Source organism: Haliotis cracherodii, unplaced genomic scaffold, assembly GCF_022045235.1.
Source record: "Haliotis cracherodii isolate W230 unplaced genomic scaffold, xgHalCrac1.p SCAF_1, whole genome shotgun sequence".
Classification (NCBI taxonomy): domain Eukaryota; kingdom Metazoa; phylum Mollusca; class Gastropoda; order Lepetellida; family Haliotidae; genus Haliotis; species Haliotis cracherodii.
The window spans coordinates 78,774,502-78,801,637 of NW_027266264.1; the positions used below are offsets into that span (position 1 = coordinate 78,774,502).

The 27,136-nt window shown below is 41.4% G+C and overlaps 1 protein-coding gene across 15 annotated transcripts in view; it reads left to right on the plus strand.

Annotated features, from left to right (window-relative positions):
* LOC139479663 (unconventional myosin-IXb-like) overlaps nucleotides 1-27,136 on the plus strand; it is a 115,142-nt gene that overhangs the window by 68,433 nt on the left and 19,573 nt on the right. For 4 of the 15 annotated variants that reach the window (XM_071262538.1, XM_071262693.1, XM_071263085.1 and 1 more), the window contains 22 exons: nucleotides 502-567; nucleotides 4,081-4,287; nucleotides 4,698-4,737; nucleotides 4,866-4,979; nucleotides 5,259-5,339; nucleotides 6,069-6,179; nucleotides 6,692-6,814; nucleotides 7,253-7,402; nucleotides 8,443-8,621; nucleotides 8,887-9,066; nucleotides 9,658-9,837; nucleotides 12,938-12,995; nucleotides 14,322-14,423; nucleotides 17,369-17,585; nucleotides 18,014-18,100; nucleotides 19,017-19,115; nucleotides 22,381-22,649; nucleotides 22,865-22,981; nucleotides 23,303-23,548; nucleotides 23,848-23,953; nucleotides 24,694-24,767; nucleotides 26,100-26,286. In XM_071262538.1, the coding sequence (XP_071118639.1) occupies nucleotides 502-567; nucleotides 4,081-4,287; nucleotides 4,698-4,737; nucleotides 4,866-4,979; nucleotides 5,259-5,339; nucleotides 6,069-6,179; nucleotides 6,692-6,814; nucleotides 7,253-7,402; nucleotides 8,443-8,621; nucleotides 8,887-9,066; nucleotides 9,658-9,837; nucleotides 12,938-12,995; nucleotides 14,322-14,423; nucleotides 17,369-17,585; nucleotides 18,014-18,100; nucleotides 19,017-19,115; nucleotides 22,381-22,649; nucleotides 22,865-22,981; nucleotides 23,303-23,548; nucleotides 23,848-23,953; nucleotides 24,694-24,767; nucleotides 26,100-26,286 (2,993 nt within the window). Of the gene's footprint in view, nucleotides 1-501; nucleotides 568-898; nucleotides 944-4,080; nucleotides 4,288-4,697; nucleotides 4,738-4,865; nucleotides 4,980-5,258; nucleotides 5,340-6,068; nucleotides 6,180-6,691; nucleotides 6,815-7,252; nucleotides 7,403-8,442; nucleotides 8,622-8,886; nucleotides 9,067-9,657; nucleotides 9,838-12,937; nucleotides 12,996-14,321; nucleotides 14,424-17,368; nucleotides 17,586-18,013; nucleotides 18,101-19,016; nucleotides 19,116-22,380; nucleotides 22,650-22,864; nucleotides 22,982-23,302; nucleotides 23,549-23,847; nucleotides 23,954-24,693; nucleotides 24,768-26,099; nucleotides 26,287-27,136 lie in introns of all 15 variants that reach the window. The other 11 variants (XM_071262772.1, XM_071263007.1, XM_071263230.1 and 8 more) reach the window with 10 other exon arrangements.

Below are 27,136 nucleotides of genomic sequence, written 5' to 3' on the forward strand. Positions count from 1 at the left end.
ATGAATTTATTCATGATCACTAGTTCTTCTTGAGGTTCATTTTAAAGAATGTAAAATAATAGCATGGCTCAAATACCTTATGTGCAGAAATATTTCACCTATTTCATTCAAACAGTCTGCCAGCAGTTTATATTTACTTGTTTTCATAGGAATGTTTTGGGCAATGCTTACCATGCTTGCAAGAACTGGATCTCTGACACAGAATGTAGTCTTTCTGTTTACATTCTCTTTGTTCACATATATGATTAACAGCATCAGTTAGCTGTCCCCGTAACTGTGTGCATGGGTGACGACATTATATACAGTGTATGTGAAGTCTGATGTGCTATCATATGTGTTAGGATAAGTGGCAGGCGCACTGCTGTCGTTCTTCATGAGCCAGTGATATACACCACACTTGAAATATCTCACTTGAAGTAGTGTAGCCTCCGCTAGCTTTGCATGAGAGTATTCTGTCTGTAGACATCTTTTACATGTCCATTTCATGCTCTCGTCCCTTAGATTATGTGGACTCTCCCGGAATGAGCTGATGGAAGGATCCATTGTTAAGAAAAAAGGGGAAGAGGGGTAGGATTAGCTGACATCTTGTAGAATAGCCATCATCAATTACTCATTGTCATCCTCATCGAAATTAGTGTTAACATTCTTGCAACCCATCATATTTTCATTCGCTAAACATTAATAGACGTATTTCGGTTGCAGGTTTGTTTTCGTACAATCGTTTCAAACAAGAAAAAATGTAATAAAGAATAATATAGTCAATATGTTGAGTCTAAAATGTTCAAGACAGTCCTAGAAAGTAATAGTTTTGTCATTTGATATTTTAATAGCAAATACTGTTTGACCGAAGCTAAGAATAATTTATGACCTTCTACTGTTTCTTTCTATTTGCTTAAAGATTTTACCATGTGGCTCACACTATGCGAGTGCTACATAAGATACAGTAAGTCCTGGCTGGGAGGAACGCACTGCCAAGCTGAGTCACAGGGGGATCTTGTCAGAGACGGGATAGGGGATCTCATGTCATGGACAGGGGGAGGAGGATCTCATGTCACAGGAGGGGGTGGAGATCTCATGTCGTCACAGGAGGGGGTAGAGATCTCATGTTGTCACAGGAGGGGGTGGAGATCTCATGTTGTCACAGGAGGGGGTGGAGATCTCATGTCACAGGAGGGGGTGGAGATCTCATGTCACAAGAGGGGAGGGAGATCTCATGTCACAGGAGGGGGTGGAGATTTCAAGTCGTCACAGACAGGGGATTGGGGATCTCATAGTCACAGAAGTGGGAGGGGCAAATCTCATGTTGTTACAGAAAGGGAAAGGAGCTGTTATACCACAGAACGGGGCGTGGTCCCTGTTATCACAGAAAGGGAAAGGTATTCCTCTTGTCACAGAAAGGACAGGGATCTCTGTTGTAGAAAGGGAGGAGCTCTGTTGACAAGAAAAGGCAAGGAGCTCTGTTGTAGAAAGGGGAGGGAGCTCTGTTGTCACAGAAAGGGCAGGAGCTCTGTTGTAGAAAGGGGAGGGATGTCTGTTGACAAAGAAAGGCAAGGAGCTCTGTTGTAGAAAGGGTAGGGGCGTATACTTTGATTTTCTTGATAAGTACAAACTTAAGTTGACTAAATGAGGGTAACTTCCAACAATGTTCAAGATTAGAAAAGAAGGGAGATATGAACTGGTATTGCTGTGATTGAACTCTGACAAGTTCCTGCCCAGCTGTCGGCAGTGCGTTCTGGAGCTGTGTGACAGTTGGTTACTAATTCATGTAGGCGTTCCACTTACTCGCATGATAATCAGGCCAAATGTGTGGCATTTTAATCAATTCTAAGTTAAGTCAGGGTTGAGTTTGCATGAAGTTTTCTTACTAAACCAAGTGATAAGTGTAATTCGATTTATTTTTGTGCATGACAGTCGATGTAAGGGTAAATTATAAAAGGTGATGGTTCTTAATTTTAGCGTTTATACAATGTCATTTGGACATTGAGCAGAAATTGAGACACATATTGTTTGATTAATGAAGTCTTCATTGTTTTCGCAATAGTAGAGTATTGTAATGTTTGGTATGAAGTTGTTAAGTGGATGTAAAATCATTAACAAATTGCCAGTTTGGTTCAAGGTAGATATTTACATTTCAGGAAATTTACTCAGCCTTCAAGTCATACTAATGATTCTTGAAACTTTTGATTTTGTCTTGTGAAATTCTTACGGTGTATTAAAATTAATGGCAGATTGAAACATGAGTACCACAACTTGACATTGACAGAGCACCATGATGTAGTTTCACTGACAATGATGTAGCAAAAACAGCTCATGATCATGTGTGCATGTCTGTTCACTCACAACACTGTGGCTGTGTGGTAACCACTTGACCTGAAAACACCACAAATATCAATACCAGGTCACTTTAGATGTCTAGCACCATTCACAGGGTTTCAATTCAGCAAAAGTCTGTGAGTCCCAGACGAGTACAATTAAGAAAGGACTAGTTTTCTTGTGGGGTATCACCTTTACCATTAAACAGATGGCAACTCTGTGGCAGATCATTTTTGTGGAGGAGTGCAAATATAAAATTGTTTCTAACCCAGAATCAGTTATCTTCTTGATGTTCCTGGAAATACAATAGAACAGGATGTTGTAATAGGATGACAGGGCTCAATTTAGCTATATAAAACATGCACCATAACAACCTATTATTGGAAAATGCAACCTTTTCTGAGAAAATATGAAGTTTTGAACTTAAAATTCTTTTTTTCTTACTTAAACATTTGTATGAACTAAAATGTGAAAACTACACCATGGATTCTTTTCCAATTGGAGGTACAGTTTCTATACCAATAGGAGAGGTGCACTGCTAAGTTTGATTTCGATAAGTCTATTTTCTGAGAAAATATTGTTTTTGAACTAAGAAATATGGTGAAGTTGGGGTATGCTCACTTTTTGCCTTGTTTATCATACTACATCACTAATATCTGTGTTATGTGTAGTTCAGGACACGTGACACAGTCATCAGGGATCGGGGATTGTACTTGTTTAGACTAGTTTATGCAACTTTGTATCTTGGGTACATTTATAGGACCAGGTGCAACTAGTCGTCTGGTGGAACTACGTTTTCATGTCAACATGCACCTGGTACAAGTTAAATCAAGTGCCTTAATCGAGCAGTGGATGCTAAAATGAGGCTTACTTGCAAGGCTTACCTGCTGAGAATCAAGTGACCAGAGACAACCAGTGATGACCAACTTATCATTTGTGTTTCCCTATGGTGTTGATCACTCTGTTGACCAGTCTACTGTTCTGGGCATAGTCACACTTTGAATGTGGCTCAGATGGAACTGAATGTTGCCGACCGCGGTGTTAAACATCATGCAATCACCCCCTCAATCAGTTGACTCAAACTATTCTGATGCGCTTTCAAGTTTAACAAGAAAATTCAGTGATACCGCAGTGCATTATACACAAGTCGTCGTTGAGTAGATGTTGAAATGACAGAATGAACCTGGAACTCCAATGTTTGTCCAACTTACCAGGACAGAGATTACTCCTCGATGTGCTCATGTGTTTGCTTGTTTTGTGACATTTTGACACTGTAGTTGCTGCAGCTCTATTGACCTCACTCTCTCCATAACCCTTACAGTCACAAACATAGGCGGATCCAGAGGGAGTCCAGGGGGTCTGGATTCCCCTTCTGAAAACCAAATGTATGTTGTTGGCAGTAAAATTAACTGAGGAAGGATTTTGATATTTTGGACCCCTCCCTTTGAAAAATGCTGGATCCGCCCTTGACAAGCTTATGCTGATATTACCAAGGGGTTTCGAGAAGTAAGAGTCAATGTGCCCAATAAAACTGGTTTCTAAATAAAATAATTGGAACAAACATACAACATAATGAATGCTATAATGACTTTCTGCCCTTGTGAAAAATATGCCCCATACCAGGACACCACTGGTTGCAAAACTCGGAACATGCATGCCTCAGTGTAGATTGTACTCAATGGAACCAGTTTTGTTACTAGCTTCTGTACAGATTGTGCCCATGATTTTTTGTGCTTACTTTTTTATTTTGCTGTTTTGTTTATCTAGTCATCCGCCGGATGAACAACGCTCACAATCTAGTCCGCATGATAGCCAGTCAAATGCATGCCCATCCACTGTTGACGAGTGTTTTAGCGACGATGACAGTGTGTTTATCAGGCAGCATGGTGACTTTTTGCACGAGGAGAAAATATTGGCGTCCCATATGTCCGCTGCAGACACTCGCGTCATCCGTAAAGCTACAAAAATCATTATGTATGTTGGTCTTTTGTATCAGATATACTAGTAACTGAGGGTAGATTACACTCAAGGCAGTTTTCAAGCAAATAGCATTGCAATCTAACATGTTTTTATTTTTGTCATGTGTGCTATCAGTGAATCTCTAAAATCTGCCTCGTACCTTTTTGTTTTGATTTTATTTGTAATTACCTTTGATTTACCAAATGTTCATGCACATGTAGAAGCTAAAGATTTTTTGTAGATGTGATAAATGTCTAGATGCAGTAAAAGTGAAAATTGTGCTTTGTATTATTGTATAGATCTTGTATTATTGTATAGATCTTGGCATTGTCTTCAAGCCACCTGTCTACACAAAACAACATTTTGAATATTGCATTTTTAGTACATTGATAAAGTGAACATGACATGACTTGTGCTAATTTCAGGAAAAGCAGATCATTCAAACCTAAACCAAGACCCTCTCTGGTAAGTTTAGTGAAAATGATGATTTTTGTATTAGAGGCTTAGAAACTTTTAATATCCCTTTGTCATCTGATATTGTATTATACTTTTCCTTATCATTCCCCTGGCTGTCATATTTTGTCATATTGCAGAGTTTCCGTGATATCAAGACATTGAAAGCCATAGCCAGCAGAACAATGATTTCCTTCGGTGGCAGCCGTGTAGGCTCCAAGAAACAGCCGCCCACAGTCGGCGCCCAGTTCCAGGTGAGTGCCTCCTCACCACAAAAGTCATATTGAATTGAAAATTATCCTGCCTCTATAGAAATGCTCGTATCTTCATGTAAAGAGTGTAATGATTGAAAGTTCACTGTTAACATAACAGTGGGTACCGAAAAGTTTTCACCCTACTGGAACGAACTTGGATCCTAGCATAATTTACATTAGAAGGACAATTATTAGCTGAGCTTGCTTGAGCAGACAGAATGATGCTCGGCTGATGCTTTGACTTTATGTGAGCCTGCATGATATCCTGCTTCCTTCCAGTGGTCCCTGTCCAGACTGATGCATACACTCAACAAGGCAAACCCTTTCTTCATCCGCTGCATCAAGTCCAATGCTGACAAGGTAAACTATGCACCAGTATTAGACATACCTCTGATGATAGACACGGACACTAGTCTGTTGGTCTGAGATCCAACATCTAGTTATTTTACGTAAATCAGTAGTCTGAAATAAGCTCTGGACTGTTGGATGTGACCAGTGGTACCCAACTCTGATAATCCCACTCAATTTGTTTTGAAATAAGAATGTTAAATGTGTTTTATCAAGAGAGACGTAGCTCTAGATAGTTGTGTGTAGATTCTAGTAAGATGTATTCCAAGTCTTATCCTATCAAGGTAGGCCTACTTTTTGTGTGCCCTATGGGCTTGACAGATCAGATTTAGTAGTGTTTCTATGTATACTATTTAACTGAGGTATTTAATAATAATCATTTGAACAGTATTGGTCTATATTATGAGTATTCAATGTTGTGCTCAGCAACCTACGTTGGTTGTGAGAGATCACACAGTGGCTCGGGTTGTCAGGTGCAGTGACTTGATGCATATGTTGATTGCACATCATTGTATCTTGGATCTTTGTTCATAATGTCAATCACTGGATTGTATGGTCCAAATATGATTACTTAGACACTGCTGTTATGTTGCTGGAACATTGCTGAGTGTGCAGGGAAACAAACTATTTACATTTGTGCATTCATTCAGTTTTACATGGTTGTTTCCAAGTACATGTAGTTGCCTAGCAGCTTGATGTGACCATGTGGTTGTTTAATGTAATAATGTATCATTTTCCCAGGCTCCATGTGTATTTGATGATGAAATAGTACTGAGACAGCTGCGGTATACCGGTATGCTGGCCACCGTGAAGATACGGCAGTCCGGCTACAACTACAGGCTCACATTTGAGGTATGCTACAACAATATACTACTGCGCACAAGTAAACAACAGAGCTTTTCACATTATCTTATGTTAACAGAAAATGAGAGCCTTTTTCGGCATTTAGAAATATTTTGCTTGTTCAAACTAGTATGTTACCAAATAAACACTTGTGCACCTTCAACCTCCCTACATAAACAAGCACACTAACTCCTATTGCCGCCATGACCATAACTAAAAATGTTTTTTTTGTATATAATTGTTCTAAATATATAGGCTTGACTCGGAAAGTAAATTAACTTGTAATTGTGTTTTAGAAATTAGCTCTGTTGTATGCATGCTGAAAAAGCTTCATTGTGTAATTATGCGTGATTTTTTTATACATTTAGGTTTTTCATTTAGTACATGCATTTCTTTATGCAAGTTACTTGATAGTAATTGGGTTACTTTTCAGGGATATTTTACCCAAATATGCTGCTTATCTGTACCCCTGTATGTCATAACAAGCTGAGATAAAGTAGTGTGACACCTTATGGTTGTAGGAGTTCATCCAGCTGTACAAGATCCTGCTGCCTAAAGGACTCCTCAGCTCCCAGGAGGACGTCAAGATATTCCTGGAATCCATGGATCTCAACAGGGACAACTACCAGATTGGCAAGACAAAGGTACAGGAGGGACTGCGTTCCACAGTGTTGTCTAGTTTCAGTCAGGTCTAGGCATTTTAACTCATGCCTGTGAGACATCAATGGAGATGTCTATATACAATTAGGCTAATCAATACCAGATACTTTGATTTATAAAACAAAAATTTAAGTTATCAGTCAAAATGGTGTTGAACGATTTGCGTCCAATTTGTTGGGACTGTCAATTTGCCTGAGCCTAGTCTCCTTTAAAGCTAAATAGTTGAGTTGTGCAGCTAGGTATAGCGTTTAAAGTGTTGCAGTGATGGGTTACTGTTGGAAGAGGTGATTAAGTGAAGATTGGGTGTGACGTGGCTGGTTGTGTGCCATCACACCTTCACAGCATGGATTGTTGCTCTTGATTTCAACCATTTGTTGGCCTGGCCAGACTTGAATTTTACATGCTCGAATATTATCCTCCAGGTGTTTTTACGTGAGAGTGAGAAGCTGATGTTGGATGAAGCACTTCATCGTGCCATCATGGAGCGTGTCATCAAGATCCAGCGGTGGGCAAAGACCATCCTGGAGAGACAAAACTACAGCAAGTTACGAACAGCAGTGGTCCTGGCACAGGTAAGACAATTGCATCCCCCAGACCCGTGAAGATTCCGGTGTAGAATAGGTCTTCAGCAACCCTTACTTACCGTAAAAGGCGACTATGCTTGTCTTAAAAGGCGACTAATGGGATCGGGTGGTCAGGCTCGCTGACTTGATGGATGCATGTCATCGATCCCAATTGCATGGATCGATGATCATGGGGTCAATCACTGGATTGTCTGGTCCAGACTCGATTATTTTACAGACTGCCGTCATATAGCTAGAATATTGCTGAGTGCGGCATTAAACAACCAACCAACCAACCAACCATCTTTGGCTACCTTCTTTTGGACTTGAACCACCTCGTTGTCTAGTCTAGTATCTGCCAGGTGAGCTATCCCTGGCTATGTCATCCTAAAAGATGTTAGCAGATTGTACTTGTTGTTACCCTGCCTGATTCTTGGCATTAAGGGGATAAAGGGAGCCTGCTGCATGGTATCTCAGTGGGCTAACACTATCAAACTTAATCTGGGCCAGTACCAGCATCCTTACCCATGCTTGCACATCACTTTGTGAGTGCAATAATCTTTGACCAATATAGAACCTCATTTCACCTGAGGGGGCACGGGTGGCCCAGTCGTCTAAGGCGCAGTTATTCGCTGTGCGGAGTTGCATCCCTTGGGCACGCCAGAAACCTATGATTGTGGGTTCGAATCCCGGTTTGCCCCGATTATGTTTCTAGGTTTGTCAGCACCATACCCGTGCTCGTGGGTTTCACCGAAGTGGTAAATGTCTGAGACCTGCATCACTTCGGGCTTTCCTCCAAAATAAGCTGACACGCCGTGATATAACTGGAATACTGTTAAAAGCGGCGTTAAAAACCCAACTCACACACTCACTCATTTCACCTGACCTCACTACAGGCCTTCTCTAGTTTCATCAGGACCGATCAGTACCAATATGATAACCTCAGCTTCCACTGAACAGATGCACTGATAAAAAGGAAGTGTTTGTTTTACTGCACATAATGTTTCCCTTAGGACAGTACATGATAACATACTTTATACTGTTTTCAGAAATGTACAAGACGATGGCTTGCCCAGAGAACTCTCTCCAGTCTCCGTTTGGAGTATGATGCTGCTTTAGCTATTCAAAGATGGTACCGGGGTAACCATGTCAGAAGGTGGTACCTGGAACATCGGAAAAATGTGATTTGTATACAAACATCAGTCCGAGGCTTCCTAGCTCGTAAAAGGTAAAATTGCTTTACAAGATCACACTGGGTTGAAACATCACATGTATGTATGTCTGTCTGTCTGACCCTTGGCAGAACACTGATATGTTACTTTGCTAAAAGGCAATTATCCATGATATATTTTTACTAACAAGCAATTATCTATGATATATTTAAGAAATAAAGTTTGTTCTACCCCCCATGTGATTTGTAGTAAAGAATTATTTTACCGGAACTATTCCATGATTTATTACTTTGTTAACTTGTAGTTATCTTTTGCCTGCAGACATCACCAAATGTTGGTCAACCGTGACATCAAGCGGAAGGCAGAAGAAGAGCAAGTGCGGCAGAAACTGGAGGACTTGCAGTCGTCTACCAGCGATGAAGGCGTGCTGCTGAAAGGCTCCAGTGCAGAGGAGTTGTTGGAACGGGAATGTGAAGCTTTACACAGGAGAGACTCGGAGGAGTGAGTACATACTCCACTGTTGGTTGTTCAGTTCTATTAGTTGGATTAAAGTCTAGGGCCTCATTCCTCAGAGCTATCTTAGCGCTACGACAATTGTTACATATCATTGATGCTTGTGATGTCGATTATTTTCAGACCGCCGTCTTAGGGCTTGATTCTTGCTTAGTGTGGCGTTAAACAGCAGACAGACAACAAACAAGCCAAATGTTAGCATTGACTTATGACAGTCAGAGCTCTAAGATGATCGTAACTTCCATACACTGACATTGACCTTGACCTCCAAGAGTCACTACATAATAAGATCACTGTTTAGACTTTTGAAATATGAACTGAATAAAGTGAGGAGCGAATGATCACAATGTTATAACTTTGCTAATCATGTGGTGAGGATTCTCCTGTAAACCGGACATTTTCTTTAGAATTAAATCCACTGATGCTTGAGAGGAGGGGATGTCGCATTCATAAGAATCATATTGAGTAGCATTTTGGGCTAGGGGCCAGCGGTCGCATTCTTTTGGAGACGCATTAATTTCAGGATTTACTGATTTACTGTTTTCTCTTTTGTCAAGTGTCTGTTTTGTGTGTTACCAGGAGCAGTGGTATCCTGGAAGACTCGGAGTCCGAGACCACATCCGAGCCCAAGAGCCGAGTCGTGTCAGGGACATCACCTCCTATCACCCCTACCAGTTCTGGGTCAGGGTCAGTGTTTATAACTCGCGACTTGGGAGAAAATAAAGATGATAGCTGGGAACATACCAGGAGCCCTGGGAGGTAGGGAGACCGAAATGGAGGTTGTGGTACAGGAGATCTCAGTAGGACTGTTAGGGAGGTTGTGGTACAGGAGATCTCAGTAGGACTGTAGTAGGGAGACGGAAACGGAGGTTGTGGTACAAGTGACCTCTGTAGGACTGTTGGGGAGGTTGTTGTACAGGAGATCTCAGTAGGACTGTTGGGGAGGTTGTTGTACAGGAGATCTCAGTAGGACTGTAGTAGGGAGACGGAAACGGAGGTTGTGGTACAGGAGATCTCAGTAGGACTGTAGTAGGGAGACTGAAACGGAGGTTGTTGTACAGGAGATCTCAGTAGGACTGTTGGGGAGGTTGTTGTACAGGAGATCTCAGTAGGACTGTTGGGGAGGTTGTGGTACAGGAGATCTCAGTAGGACTGTAGTAGGGAGACTGAAACGGAGGTTGTGGTACAGGAGATCTCAGTAGGACTGTAGTAGGGAGACTGAAACGGAGGTTGTTGTACAGGAGATCTCAGTAGAACTGTAGTTGGGAGACTGAAACGGAGGTTGTGGTACAGGAGATCTCAGTAGGACTGTTGGGGAGGTTGTGGTACAGGAGATCTCAGTAGGACTGTAGTAGGGAGACTGAAATGGATGTTGTGGTACAAGAGACCTCTGTAGGACTGTTGGGGAGGTTGTGGTACAGGAGATCTCAGTAGGACTGTTGGGGAGGTTGTTGTACAGGAGATCTCAGTAGGACAGTTGGGGAGGTTGTGGTACAGGAGATCTCAGTAGGACTGTAGTAGGGAGACGGAAACGGAGGTTGTGGTACAGGAGATCTCAGTAGGACTGTAGTAGGGAGATTGAAATGGAGGTTGTTGTACAGGAGATCACAATAGGACTGTAGGAGAGGTGGAGGTACAGGAGACCTCAGTAGGACTGTATTAGGGAGACTAAAATGGAGGTTGTTGTACAGGAGATCACAATAGGACTGTAGGAGAGGTGGGGGTACAGGAGACCTCAGTAAGACTGTAGGAGAGGTGGAGGTACAGGAGACCTCAGTAGGACTGTAGGAGAGGTGGAGGTACAGGAGACCCCAGTAAGACTGTAGGAGAGGTGGAGGTACAGGAGACCTCAGTAAGACTGTAGGAGAGGTTGAGGTACAGGAGACCTCAGTAGGACCTTAGGAGAGGTTGAGGTACAGGAGACCTCAGTAAGACTGTAGGAGAGGTGGAGGTACAGGAGACCTCAGTAGGACCTTAGGAGAGGTTGAGGTACAGGAGACCTCAGTAAGACTGTAGGAGAGGTGGAGGTACAGGAGACCTCAGTAAGACTGTAGGAGAGGTGGAGGTACAGGAGACCTCAGTAAGACTGTAGGAGAGGTGGAGGTACAGGAGACCTCAGTAAGACTGTAGGAGAGGTTGAGGTACAGGAGACCTCAGTAAGACTGTAGGAGAGGTGGAGGTACAGGAGACCTCAGTAAGACTGTAGGAGAGGTGGAGGTACAGGAGACCTCAGTAAGACTGTAGGAGAGGTGGAGGTACAGGAGACCTCAGTAAGACTGTAGGAGAGGTGGAGGTACAGGAGACCTCAGTAGGACTGTAGGAGAGGTGGAGGTACAGGAGACCTCAGTAGGACTGTAGGAGAGGTGGAGGTACAGGAGACCTCAGTAAGACTGTAGGAGAGGTGGAGGTACAGGAGACCTCAGTAAGACTGTAGGAGAGGTTGAGGTACAGGAGACCTCAGTAGGACTGTAGGAGAGGTGGAGGTACAGGAGACCTCAGTAAGACTGTAGGAGAGGTGGAGGTACAGGAGACCTCAGTAGGACCTTAGGAGAGGTTGAGGTACAGGAGACCTCAGTAAGACTGTAGGAGAGGTTGAGGTACAGGAGACCTCAGTAGGACTGTAGGAGAGGTGGAGGTACAGGAGACCTCAGTAGGACTGTAGGAGAGGTTGAGGTACAGGAGACCTCAGTAGGACTGTAGGAGAGGTGGGGGTACAGGAGACCTCAGTAAGACTGTAGGAGAGGTGGAGGTACAGGAGACCTCAGTAAGACTGTAGGAGAGGTGGAGGTACAGGAGACCTCAGTAAGACTGTAGGAGAGGTTGAGGTACAGGAGACCTCAGTAAGACTGTAGGAGAGGTGGAGGTACAGGAGACCTCAGTAAGACTGTAGGAGAGGTGGAGGTACAGGAGACCTCAGTAAGACTGTAGGAGAGGTGGAGGTACAGGAGACCTCAGTAAGACTGTAGGAGAGGTGGAGGTACAGGAGACCTCAGTAGGACTGTAGGAGAGGTGGAGGTACAGGAGACCTCAGTAGGACTGTAGGAGAGGTGGAGGTACAGGAGACCTCAGTAAGACTGTAGGAGAGGTGGAGGTACAGGAGACCTCAGTAAGACTGTAGGAGAGGTTGAGGTACAGGAGACCTCAGTAGGACTGTAGGAGAGGTGGAGGTACAGGAGACCTCAGTAAGACTGTAGGAGAGGTGGAGGTACAGGAGACCTCAGTAGGACCTTAGGAGAGGTTGAGGTACAGGAGACCTCAGTAAGACTGTAGGAGAGGTTGAGGTACAGGAGACCTCAGTAGGACTGTAGGAGAGGTGGAGGTACAGGAGACCTCAGTAGGACTGTAGGAGAGGTTGAGGTACAGGAGACCTCAGTAGGACTGTAGGAGAGGTGGGGGTACAGGAGACCTCAGTAAGACTGTAGGAGAGGTGGAGGTACAGGAGACCTCAGTAGGACTGTAGGAGAGGTTGAGGTACAGGAGACCTAAGACTGTAGGAGAGGTGGAGGTACAGGAGACCTCAGTAAGACTGTAGGAGAGGTGGAGGTACAGGAGACCTCAGTAAGACTGTAGGAGAGGTGGAGGTACAGGAGACCTCAGTAAGACTGTAGGAGAGGTGGAGGTACAGGAGACCTCATTAGGGAACTGAAGTAGTGGCTGTGATACTGGAGATCTCAAAAGCTTAGAGTGGTCCATTACTCTGGACCCATGCAGCTCGAAGTTCAGTAAGATCTTGAGAGAGTATAATCTGAAAATTCCCAATTATTGTTCAAGAAATGATACACTTGCAGGCATGTCATAGTTCATCAAGATGGAACATATTAACATATATAACATTTTTAAACAATATTGTATGTTTCAGAGTGCAAGAATTGGCTAAGGCCTTCCAGTCTCAGCCATCTACGCCCAGTAAAGATGAGGTAAGTCTTGGTGTCGGCTAAGCCATTGCACACTTAAAATTCATAAACAGAAACACTGGTAGATGGCATAGGCACGGGGATTCAGTGGGCGGGAAAGTATTAGGAAAGATCTTTCTGTGAATACTATCTACAATGAGAAACCAATTGTATTGATGACTGGTGCAATATCTGTCTAACATAATCAAGTTCAGATTGTTATTGAGGATAGAAACAATTAAAACATTGCTTTGGCTCGATTACATTTTAACATGTAAGATTTTGGTGAGCAGGGGTCATTGTTGCTAACACTTTAAAGCTCTGCTTCTTTTGTATTATTTGTGAGCACATATACACATATATCATTTTAAATGCTGAAATTGTGAAACCAGAGTAACTTCCCTTGTCCAAGTTGAACCAGAGTAACCTCCCTTGTATAGTAGTTATGGGTTGTGTCGCATGTGGTCAGTATGTTATTTTTTCCCCACCATAAATGTTTATCAAGAAATAATTCTTAAGTGTTGATTCAACATTCTGTTGAAACAGGTCCCATATTATGATCTTATTTTGACAAATGTTTTCTGAGTTTGGTTAATCAGTTGTAAGCTTTCCATAAGATTTTGTTTGAAAATATCAAATAATGATCATAATTAAAGAAAATTATTTACAAACCTTTATTTCCATTTTGTTTGCTTTCTTGTGATCACAATGGCTAGTCACTTGTAGTGCGGTAAACAAATAAATAAATAGGTTATTTTTAAAAGGGTATGGCATGAACTTAACTTAGTGGCACCTGCATAAGCAGCAAGCTGCACTACGTGTTTCTCTTGGTGTGCAATCACTCCTGAGTCTACACACACATCTCTGCGCTCCCTTATTCTGGTGGTATTATATGGAGCATGTAGGGTTGCATGACGTGACAGCACTGGTAACTCAGCACACAGACACACAAAGTGGTTGCACAACTCTCTCAAAATGTCTGTATTTCTTATCTTTGTAGTCTGTTACATTATGAACTGTAGCTGTTTACTACTGAGAATGTTTAATATCAACAGTTTTGTATGTGACATCCAGATGATCATTTTGGTCAGGATGTTCACCTTTCCAAGATATTTACATCACACGGTTTCATATGCAAGGAAGAAGATAAATGGGAAATGATTCTGCAGTAAACACCAAATTGATCATGTTAATGTCGTTTTGCAAAGTTGATTGTCCAGCGCGATGTATTTAGAACACAGTTAGCTGTTACGGAATGCATGTTGTAACATGGATAGGCTCAACTTGCACTTGAAGCCATTGAGACTGGGTTCTTGTTTGACCATGCAACTCCTTTATTGCGCCAATCAGAATGACGGCAGGAAGTATTTTATCCGCCGAGGATCTCAAAGATGGAAACCCAAAGAGCAGAGCCCAGCCCCTCTAGCTAAACAGGAGTCTTTCTCCGATATGGTGAGGCATCGTCCCCGTTTGTTGCCGCTGCTGGCTAGCTTTGTGTCCCTGTTTGACAGTCATAGTGCATTCGTGCAGGACACTTCACTACAGGTCTTATCTGGAGAACATTCTTATAACGGCATGCCTGTACAACCATTGACAATGGTGTATATTACCTGGACTAGCACAGGGTTTTCCCAGCCGTGACCACCATGGTAAGAAGGAAATCATTCGTACTATCTTCAGGAGTGAAATGTTTTTGTTTCTTGCATGAACATTTGGAAATCTAAATGGGAACTGTACAGTTATAGTTGTTAGTTCATTTTGTGGGTTTCTATCCAAGGTTGCTGGTAACTGAGTACTTGGCTGTTATGAACAATTTCGTAGCAACATATTATGCAGAGAGTTCTACTTGGGGAGTCCTTTAAAATTGATTGCATCAAATAAGCAGAGTTACACTTTCTGGGAAGACCCTGTATGTAGAGTATTGACAGCGACTTTAATGTTTAATTTCTTGACATGTCAATTTCTTACTAACTTTGTACAGATATTATTCATTATTTATTTTTTTCAATTATGACAAAGAGTCATGCTGTATTTGAAGTCAAATTCACGGAAATAGTTGGCTAACTGTAAATGTTATACGTTTGCTAGCATTTTCTGCATTATCTTATAGCACAGTAGAAACAGTATTAAACTAATGTTTATTCTTTGTGTTCTTTAAAATTTGGACACCAAACAAAAGTGATTTACAGATATCTAAAGTTTCTTTGACTTGTAAATAATGGATATGACTGACAGAGGGTTCATATGTTTCTCCAGATAAGAAAACCTCATTCATTGATCTTTTTCCAAACCTTGTCATCTCTGCCTGCCTGTCTGTCTGTCTGTCAATCTGTCTGTCTGCCTGTCAATCTGTCTGTCTGTCAACAAATCTGTCTGTCTGTCTGTCCGTCCCTTTTTTGGCACATCACTTTGCTTGTGTCACGTATTGTCATGGAATACAAAACTGTGGTGCAACGTTGGATGACAGATTGTATTGGTTTAAACTTTTGATAGAAGTGAACTAGACTGATTGCTTTTCTGTCAAATTATTACTTCCCATAGTGAAACTAATGTGCATGCATGCATCAGTGGAACAAATGTGCAAAAAGCCATTTTAAGTTATTGTTTTGAAAACATAAAAAGTTGTATTTGGATGTACAAATTCTAATGTAAAGCACGGCAAGAGGAATATGTGCTTATTTTTCAATTTCACAAGCCTTACATGACCTTATGTCAGCTTTTCCATAAAAAAATCTTCACCTTATTTTAGGCTGACACTGCTTCGTAAAACATGTTTCTTCATTATTCTCCAAATTACCATCGCAAACCATTTGTGTAATGATTGACTGTGTTTACAGTTCCTCGTGACAACTGTGGTTTCAGTCGTTCACTCGCTTCTGCAACTGTTTGTCATGCTTCTACACACTTTCATCATTTTTTCTTTGCTCATTGAAAACATTTGGACACAAAAACGTTTTCTTGAGGAAAAAAGGACCCAAATAATTTTTTGTTTCTTTTAAACAAAAACAGGTATGGAAGTAAATGTTAAAACTTAGAATACTAGCAATAGGAGGTTTGCAGTAAGTGATTTTTCAACTGAATACTCTCCTAGAACAAAATATCAAGCTGTCTTTCTCCTCTAAAGCAAGATAAAGAAATTGCTATGACTGAGGTCAGGTATGGATAAGTAATATCCAAGTACAGTTTGCATGTGATGTTTCATCTTCATTTAGCACTAGCAGTGTGTTGTTTTTAAGGAAATGTTAACCAACATGGGTACAGCATAGGTGTACAGTTTCAGTTTTGATAAACTTAAATTATCAATATGTGGTCATCGACACTATCACGTATCAGTTTGACACAAGTTATTTTCGGGTTGCTTTGGTCCCCGACAACAGGAGTCCATTGTATTTGATTTTGTGTGATACGCCGTAACTAGGCGGTTCACTGATATAAAACAGTGAATACCCAATATGAAGTTTGATTATCGTGTCAGCAACAGTTTTGATTCCTTGACATACACATAACTGCCCATAATCTTCCAACTTCATGAGCTGAAGCACTAACTTGCTATACTGAATTGTCTACTTTGTGCAGCTTTTGTTTCCTGCGAAAAGACATGATCCGCGCTGATATTGTGTTTCAGTTATTTAAATAAAATACTTTTCTCTCAGTTTTGTAAAATGTTCAAATACTCCCACGTTGATTGAAATAATTTGCAATCTGCATGGATTTATGGAATTTTGTTTTTCAATTGGATTGTGGTAAAACCAATTTGTCTCATTATATGAGCTTTGAAGGAAGGATTTGGAATGCTTGTTTCGAAATACTATTGCCACGTGCTACAGTTTTGCTTTGGGAATGTGATGGAACATATTCGGCATATGATCATCCGCAGGGTCACATTGTGTGTCTTGTTTATGTGTTGACTGGTCACAGGGGGAGAACCTCTCTGTGGACAGGTCGTAGTTTTAGGTGCTAACAGATAAACTCCAGGTTTACTTGCACAAAGCGATCTCAGCTCTAAGACTATCATAAGCCTATGTTAAAGTATGGGAATTAAAATCATCTTAGCGCTAAGATCATTTTGTGCAAGTGGGCCCTGGTCTACTAATATATCTAATTCACTAATTGCTTAACACTGGCAGATTTCATGTGTTGAGCTCTGATGTAGTTTTCTTTGTAAGCAATCAGAAGCAGGCAAGGAGATTCACTGGATTATTTTGTTAATTTTCTTGTTGTGGACCAGTGGTATAATATTTTATGGGATACAGCACCACTCATGTGTAGAGTAATCGTTATTAAAGAATGAACAATGAAAGATCATACTATTATAGTATCATATGTGGAAGAATACCAGATCAATAGTGAAATTTAAGAATGACCTGAATTGCTGATAGTTTTTTTTGACCAATCAGGAACTGTCCCCTACGCAGCCCTCGGACACGTTGACCACAGCATTCCCCTTGTCTCCGGACAAGATACAGGCCATCGAACATGTGGTGTCCAAACACAAGGACAGACACGACCAGCAGCAGGTTGAGGGAGACCGGCTGCAGCCTGATGTGGCAGGTGGACCTCCTCATCTCAGCCCATTCCATAGGGTAAAGAAAGGATTCAAGAACATGATGGGAGGTGAGTGGACCTGTTGATCTTGTCTGTCACTGTCTGTAGGTGCTTCTCTCTGCATTTCACAGTTAAACAAACTAAGCTGTGTATTGGGCATGGATGATGTGTGTTTGGATCCCGAGTTTCGTGTGTGAATCTTGCCCTCTGTATCTTAGTGCATGTTTTGTAGTAAAAGCTCTAGATGAATTAGGTCGTTTTTTATTTTTGATGTCTAAATGAGGGATAAGTGGTCAGATAATTTCAGTTAAGATCAGTGGGTCTGATTAATTTATGATAGATTGATTTTGAGTTGAGCATTATGTCTTGCTAACTGATGTTTGGACATGTTTTAGCTGATCACAACTTACAGCATGTTTCTTTGTACCCTTGTTCCTCCTTCATTTTTTCACATGATTGTTAATGTGTGCAGTGTAAGCCAATATGTTGATCTCTAGATTTTATAGACGCCAAAGGTTGTGGTCCCTCTACCCTTATCATGCGCCACACAAGGAATTCGTTCCGAACTCTATTTCGCGACAAGAGTGAGTTATAAGCGTGTGTCTGGACTCGTCCAGTAGTGATACTTTGCTGCACATGCTCACTAATCCTGACACTCTTGACATGGCATGCACAGTGTTCCACTCTCATCCGACTCTTGGCTGCAGCGATTGTCTCAAATGTTCCAACCTCTGGTGCTGAAGCTATGGATAACTGCTGTTCAAATACAGAATGGTTATGTTAATCTATACAGTATCTTGCTTAAGTATGTGAATCATCAATAGTTCAGGTTTCTTTTCTGTGAACGTTCCCATTAATTCCCTCAAGCAACCCTCTCTGTTGTAATTTCCATCTGAGAATGAGATCTTACTGCTAATGGTATGCTCCTATCTTCGAACAGCGTACTGGTTTCCTGTCTAAATATGTATGAGGCTTGAAATGAATATTGTGTTTTGTCTTTCTGAGTACTATACCACTATGCATAACTTTATAATTGACTTGTTAGATGCACAAATGTTTGAATTTCATAGCCACATTAACATTTTCTCATTAGTACATCAGAAAATCAGTTGATCAGAAATCTTGTTATTAATTTCACTGAAATGAAAAATGATAAGATAATTCCAGATATCATTCTTTCGCCATTTTCTTCTTTCATAATTCTATTATATATAGTAAATTCTTGATCCAAGAAGTTTGCCATAATTTGAGAAATAATTTGAAAAGGATGACACTGATTTAAAACTCATGGTCTGACAAGTAGTACTTTTTATTTTCATTGTGATAGAAACATGAAAGCCAGAGTTAGGTTTCTAGTATTAATGAATGAGTCTACAGAACTTTCAGGTAGTGGCCTATACCAGTAGGTAGGAGGGGACAGTCACATGTTTAAGTATGTTCTATGTCAAGCGATGTTTGCAAGTGAGTGGGAGTGTAGAAGATGCTGGCGTTGTATTCCAGGTAAGAAGAAGGAAAGAGGACACACAGACAGCGACGAAGAACCCGAGGAAGTCGGCTCACCCAGCAGTAAAACTTCACCCAGTAAACGCCCACAAGATCGTAAGTGATCACACTTGGGCTCAGCGATTAGTGCCTAGACAATTTCTTTGTTAGCCGGATAGGGCCATTGGTTGAAGTGTTAGCTTGTCACACAGAAGGGTTTGATTTCCCATATGTGCAGTGTTTGAAATAATTTTATAACCAAAAAAGACAGTTTGGCAGGTGACCAATAAGTGTTGCCTGCCCATCTTCAAAGTTACCTGCCTGCATTTAGACATTATGATTATTGAAAAATCACAAAAAATAAGAGACAGATCAGTTGAAATAATGCAAACAGTTATGACTCGATTTTGTAATGCCAAGTGCGACTGAAACGATTCAGCGATGCACTAGTCAATCTGGTGGGAGTCACAGTTACTTGTAGGAGTTGATCACAAAGAATATTGAGCAATAACGTCTAGTAGGGGGATCTATCAGTCATGATTCAAAATTAACAAAAGTCTGCTAGTCTGGTCCCAATAAAATTCATGTAGGGCTATTAACATTTCCTTGTGGACTATAACTTTTACCATAAGGTAGATGGCTGCTTTATTGCAGATCATTTTTGCAGAATAGTGAAAATAAATTGAATTTCTAACCCTGGGTCAATGAAGGCAGACTTAACATATGGATTTCAAGTTTTTTGTTTTTCAATATGACATGCGGACCCCACTTCATAGCAAGTGATAGCTTCCAAAACGGGGCATTGGAAGAGTGGAAAAGAGAACCTGATCCCATCAGTGTTCATTGATGTGGCCGCTTCAAGAAGCGAGTTATGATAAGGATACATCAGTATTGACTTGCTTGATAACGGTGTTAGAACCTGCACCACATCGCTGGTAATTTTAATAAAGAAATTGTTCATCCATATATCTTATCTCTCTAAATGCCTCTCAAAGGAGTATGGGAAACAGTAGTTTGTGATTTCATAAATATGTCCCTCAGTCCCACTTTCATATCATGAGTTGAATGTATGACTTCATCAACATCAACATCAACACAAAAGACTGGTCTTATGACCTCTAGTCTGAAGCCCAAGTCCAGCATTTCTTTAGTCAAACCCATTATCAGATGGTCAACACTACTGAGAATAACACCTCTAAATATACATAATAAACAATACCGGTATGTATGACATAAACAATTACGCATGTTTCCTCCATGTTGTGCTCCCTAACGTCAGCAGTAGACGCATGTTACTTACACTGTAAACACTAACAACAATCGTCCTTGTAATATATCATCACGTGGCAGGACCATCAACTGCCTGGTTCAGAGACGACAGCAGCAGCAGCAGCAGCACTCTCCGCCGGGTTAATTCAGGGCTAATTACATGACCATGAACTGGCATCACGTATATGCATGATAAGAAGCATGACTCATGTTCATATCAACAGACATGTTGTTCTTTCATCATGTTTTCAGCACAGAATAGGTTTTGTCAAATATTATTGAGAAAATTCAGTCATTAAACTAAACTTGTAGTCATTGGTACAATATTTATGTTAAATGTGTAATTATCGTCTTCCTAGGTTTCTGGAGGACAACTCTGCTAAAGTGCGTTTAGTTTAGTATTTGGAGGCAGTACATATCTACATTTATATCAATATTCCAGTAAAATAAGTAATAGAAGGCAGCAACCGTTATAGGGATTTATGGCTAGGCAGTTATTCTTGGCATTGAAGAATGTAGGAATATAATTTCAGCCTTTGGTAGATATGTTTTTTATGCACATTGATACATACTTATGCTATTTTGCATACTTCCTATGAGACTAAATGACTGATTGCACTGGCATTGTAATTTTTATTTTTGTTAAAGTTCAAGATTTGCCTCCTCACTTCCTGGTTTTTTTCTTAAGGTTGATATTTCTGAATATCTTTTTACAGCCGGTTCTAAAGAAACATGGGTCTTAGGTGTGTAAGAGATGATTGAGGGTCTTCATGTGTGGGCTTGTTGTACCATCAATGTTAATAAGGACCTATAGTCTCAGTTAGAAAAGAACACAACCTAGAAAACAATTACAAAATTATTGTTCATTATTTCACATTTTGAGTTAATTTTAAAAAAAGAATGGAACGATTTTTTGTTTTTGAATGTGGGTTTATGACATGGTTAGATTTGCAGAGATCCCTAACATGTTTACATTGTATCTGTTAGGACCCTCGCGTAAGTAGATTTGGTGAAGATGATCATATAAGGAGAGATGTGTTTCTGATTGGATTAGTGTGTAGGAAACTCCATTAATGACGTTAATCCATGAGTGATTTCCCCCATGTGGACAGCAACATAATTATGATAATCGTATTCACACATAGTGTACTTCAGGAAAGCTCATGGCCAGTGTCTGTTGTTACACAAACACGTAGCTTGAAGCATGTGCCATCTTTATGTCAGGTCGGTCTTTGATAGAGTATTTTCACCAAATGGTAAAGGTAAGAATTGAATGTAGTTATTACAAGTTAGCACCACTGAAACTAAATTGTTTCACTGTTGATACCGGTCATATGTCTAGTAAATAATATTTACTGGTACTGTTAATTTGTACAATTTTAACGTTTTCAGTTTTCACTGTTGCAAATTGAACAAAAAGTGTTGCCGATCATTGTCAAATTTAAGACAAGATCTAGATTTTGAAATGGATGTAATCATAAGGTCCTTGCCAATAAGTTCATATTGAGTTTAGTTTCAAGCCATAATTTGTAGATTAGTTGATTACAGGCATTGATTGTGATTTGTCTATTTTTACAGTTGTTGGTCTGTCAGCATTGGGAAATGTTTTTTGTACATAGGGAATTTCAATGATGTAAGAATTAGAGAATTGCTGTGTGGGCTTAAACTACAAATGAAAAAACAAACAATCAGAAGATGTAGCTTTCTAACAAATCCCTAGCAGTTTACTCAACTGAGGAAATGGCAGACATGTTAGACATGAAATTAATAGGAGTCATTGTGTCCTTTGGTTTGCTGCTACAGTATTTTAATCGGAGAACCCCCTAAATTTCAGATGTTAGCATTGATTTCAAGCACTGTTTAGTGTTGACATGTTGTTGAATAAGAACCGGAAATCTGCATTGCTACAAGGTTCAGGGATGTATGCTGTAGTAGTACAAGTGTATTTTGAACATGGCTATCCTCGTATTGGTGGCGACTACTAAAGTATTTTGAGTATTCTAGTTCTGGCTGTGAAAGTGATATTTGTAAGTGTTGGGTATCCTAATTTTCTTGGACATTTAAGCTGATATTGCCATGCTTCCCCCTGATGTCTGTGTATGTTGTACTTCAGTGGGCGTGTCAGTGTTGCCCCCTCACCCGACACCAGCACCCATGTCACCGAGGTCCCCCGTGAAGGAGCGCAATGAGAGAGACTTCCAGATTGTGTCGCAGCATGGCTGGCAGCGAGAGAAGAGGAAGAAGAAGCGACGTCAGCAAGGACAGGTGCAGTCTCGCGGCAACTGGAAGGTGGAGGGGACGTCCCAGTGGCAGTACCCAGCGGAGCTCGTCATCACAGACTTACAAGAACTCATGTTTCTGGATGAGTTCATTGGAAAGAAGGTAGGGACAGTTTATCCAATAATATTTATATTTACATTTTCTTTCTTTGCAAGTCATAAATTCAAAAAAAGATGGATTTTTGTATTATATCAACTTTTATTTACACTAAGTAAAAAAGATTGGTGCACATTTTATCAACTGGAATGCTGTGTCCGAAACTGTGTATTTCTTATTGTTCTTATTGTGGTCGTTATAATTTTTATGTTTGATTTCAGCATGAAGAAGTGTTCAAGAATGAGGGCAAGCGGGCGACAATCTTTGATAAAATATTTCAGGGAGCTATAGAAGAATTCCGAAAAAATTTAAAGGCTATTGTTGGAACAGAAAGCCAGGTAAACTTTGCTGCTATCAATTAACTTGGCACATAACCCAATACTTATGCACAGTAACATGTCTTATGCATGTATGTTTTTTTTGGTAAAGCTCATTCTGCAAAATGTCTATTTGAAAATATGAGTGACTTGGGTTTTACACTTTTAGCAATATTCCAGCAATGTCATGGTGAGGGACACATATGGGCTTCACACATTGTACCCATGTGTGGAATCAAACTTGTTTTTTTACACACTTTTAGTTACTCTTTAAGAAGGATTGATGATTTGTAGTTTCTGAATGTGCATTGCTAACAAGGATACATTGGATTATGGTTACAGAAAGATACTGTGTCTGTACGGTATCGTGACCTGCTGTCTAACTTCGAGCAGAGCCTCAGCGCGGAAGTCAAGCATGAGAGGACTAACGCCACATTCCCTGTCACTATGGGTATCAATGCATTTAGGGGATTTCTCGACGAGTTCATAAAAAATCATGCAGGGAAGAAGAGAGAAGAGAAGAAGAAGGAAGAGAAGAAAGTAGAAAACAAGAATGCCAAAAAAGATAAACAGAGGAAGGATGCTGTTGTGAGTACTGTTGTGCTGTTGTGCTGTTAAACAGGGACTTGACATTGGCCAGTGAACAGTCATAGCTAGTTTAGTTCAGGTCTTCAGAAAACTTGGTTATTAAAATTTTATGATGTTGTATCTTGGACAGTTTGACCAATAGTCTTTGGTTCACTGCTGAGTGTGGCGTTAAACAACAAACAAACAAACAAAGAAACTAACAAACAAAGTTTCTGAGCTGTGTGAAGAATTCCAGTAACACCATGCCCACAGTAGAACAGTGATGAAGGGGTCTTGAGTATTTTGAATTTATGTTTCAGGAGCATCTCGGTCACAAGTTTCTGCAGGTTCAGTTTAACATTCCCACATTCTGTGAACTGTGTTCCTCCCTCATCTGGATCATGGAGAAGGGACAAGTCTGTCAAGGTAGCTAGAACACTGCACTCCTTTTGCTGCCCCATTGTGTACATTCAGGGGCGGTAAATGTTCCCTGTACTCAAAACATACTTGTCTCTCCTTAAGTAGTTTCTAGGGCAGAGTTGATTTCAAGTACTCTGAATGGATGGATGGAGGGAGTGTTGGTTGGATGGAGGAAGGGAGCAAGGGAGCAAGGGAGCAAGGGATGGATGGAAGTGCTCACCTCAGATATTCTGGGGGCAGGTTCCAGTACCCTGTATATATATCTGATTTAGGACCAGCACAGGTCCCCAGTAGCCCATGCTTGTTGAATTTGGGATCGGGTGGTCACAATAGAATTTTGACATGCAAGAAAAACTCTCCGCTGTGATCTGACTGATATTGTTCATATTTTCTGTGATGGCGTGAATTCATTCTATCAGCCACTAGTTTGTCTGGGTTTTTGTCCCAACAGGCAATCTACTAGGTAATACACAATTGGCTCACTGACTCACTTTGTGAAACCTGTGATAAAATAGTACAGTCCTGCAAAAAATGCAAGTCACTGTTTTTACCACTTTCATATATGACTGATTTAACATTTACCAAAGAATTATTGAACCAGTGATATTTCATGTGTCAGTGAAGTTTATGAAACTCTCAGCATCATAGATATCTATGGATTAATGTTAATACAATGAACGTTGGGTTAGATTTAATGTTGCATTAGCACTTGTAGTTGTATTTATTGTCAATTATCTTGTTTTCAGTGTGTAAATATACATGTCATAAAAAGTGCAGCACCAAGACGATGCCGACCTGTCGGGGAGCTCTAGATACTCAGGTGAGTGCACACATGCTTAACATGCCTTGTAATACCGGCCCCCTAATACCTGCCCCCATATCCCCGCACCCTAATACTTGTTTTCTAATACCTGCCGCTTAGTACCTGTCCCTTAATACCTGTCCCCTAGTACCTGCCCCTTAGTACCTGTCCCCTAATACCTGCCCCCTAGTACCTGCCCCTTAGTACCTGTTTCCTAATACCTGCCCCTTAGTACCTGCCCCTTAGTACCTGCCCCCTAGTACCTGCCCCCAAATCCCCGCATCCTAATACCTGCCCCTTAGTACCTGCACCCTAATACCTGCCCCCTAGTACCTGCACCCTAACACCTGCCCCCTAATACCTGCCCCCTAATACCTGCCCCTTAGTACCTGCCCCTTAGTACCTGTTTCCTAATTCCTGCCCCTTAGTACCTGCACCCTAATACCTGCCCCTTAGTACCTGTTTCCTAATACCTATCCCCTAGTACCTGCCCCTTAGTACCTGTTTCCTAATACCTATCCCCTAGTACCTGCCCCTTAGTACCTGTTTCCTAATACCTGGCCCTTAGTACCTGCCCCCTAGTACCTGCCCCCAAATCCCCGCACCCTAATACCTGTTTCCTAATACCTGCCCCTTAGTACCTGCACCCTAATACCTGCCCCCTAGTACCTGCCCCTTAGTACCTGTTTCCTAATACCTATCCCCTAGTACCTGCCCCTTAGTACCTGCACCCTAATACCTGCTCCCTAGTACCTGCCCCTTAGTACCTGTTTCCTAATACCTATCCCCTAGTACCTGCCCCTTAGTACCTGCAGCCTAATACCTATCCCCTAGTACCTGCACCCTAGTACCTGCCCCCTACTACCTGCCCCTTAGTACCTGCACCCTAACACCTGCCCCCTAGTACCTGTCCCCTAGTACATGCCCCTTAGTACCTGTCCCCTAGTACCTGCACCTTAACACCTGCACCCTAGTACCTGCCCCATAACACCTGCCCCCTAGTACCTGCCCCCTAACACCTGCCCCCTAGTACCTGCCCCCCAGTACCTGCACCCTAACACCTGCCCCCTAGTACCTGCACCCCAGTACCTGCCCCCTAACACCTGCCCCATAACACCTGCCCCCTAGTACCTGCACCCTAGTACATGCCCCCTAGTACCTGCACCCTAACACCTGCCCCCCAATACCTGCCCCTTAGTACCTGTCCCCTGCACACTAACACCATAATAATAAATCAATCACTTGATTGTCTGGTCCAGACTCAATTATTGACAGGCAGCCATCATATGGCTGGAATATTGCATGTGGCTGTAGACAATCATCTTCTTACCACTGTGTTTCTTGTTGCAGGGAAAGGTGACCTCACAGACATTTGGTGCTGGATTAGAGTCGCTGGTGTCAGACGGTCTGAAGGTGCCGAAGGTGGCGGAGAGACTGATACAGACGATAGAGCTGAATGGGATGTTCACGGAGGGCTTGTACAGGAAGTCCGGAGCAGCGCCTAAAGTCCGACACCTACGTCAGATTATTGAAGCAGGTCAGTGGAGGCGTTTATTTAGACCAATGCTTCCACAAGTGTGGAGTGAAGTAGAAATTTAAGAACCATCTCTACTTCAGCTTGTTATGTTTTTTTATCATTTATCAATAATTGAAAAAATAACCTCAAAGTAGGTTAGAATAGGGAGGAAGCAGAGTTTTTGATCGGTTCATTTTCTGAGACATTCAGTGGTGAATATCATCCAAAGGCTCCTGAAGAATTTTTTTCAAATTTGGTAGTGATATAAAGAAGAACGTTCTTTCAAAAGGTGACGAATGAAAGCATCCTTATGTCTTTTGTCACTTTCAGAATCACTTGGGAAGTAACCCTTTTGTTTCATTGAATTAAATGTCATCAAACCGACAATTCTTATAGAGATTACATTTAAGCGTGTGTGTGTGTGTGTGTGTGTGTGTGTGTGTGTGTGTGTGTGTGTGTGTGTGTGTGTGTGTGTGTGTGTGTGTGTGTGTGTGTGTGTGTGTGTGTGTGTGTACACAAAGACCACTTTATGAAGTTATTGTAAAGTTATGCTCTCTTCCATCGTAAGTGGGATTTCTGCAGGAGTACACCATTCTTGTCAGTGGTCAGGGTTCGAGAAAGGGTATTCAGGGGAGAATTGTCCCGAACAACTTATGCTGGTCGTAAGAGGTGACCAGATGGATCGTGTGGTCCGGCTCGGTGACCAGATGGATCGAGTGGTCCGGCTCGGTGACCAGATGGATCGGGTTGCCGCCTCGGTGACGTGGTTGATGGCGTGACATCTACCCTGAAAGCGTGGATCATTTTTCACAATATTTCACTGGATTGTCTGGTGTAGACTTGATTATACACAGGCTTCCATCACATAGCT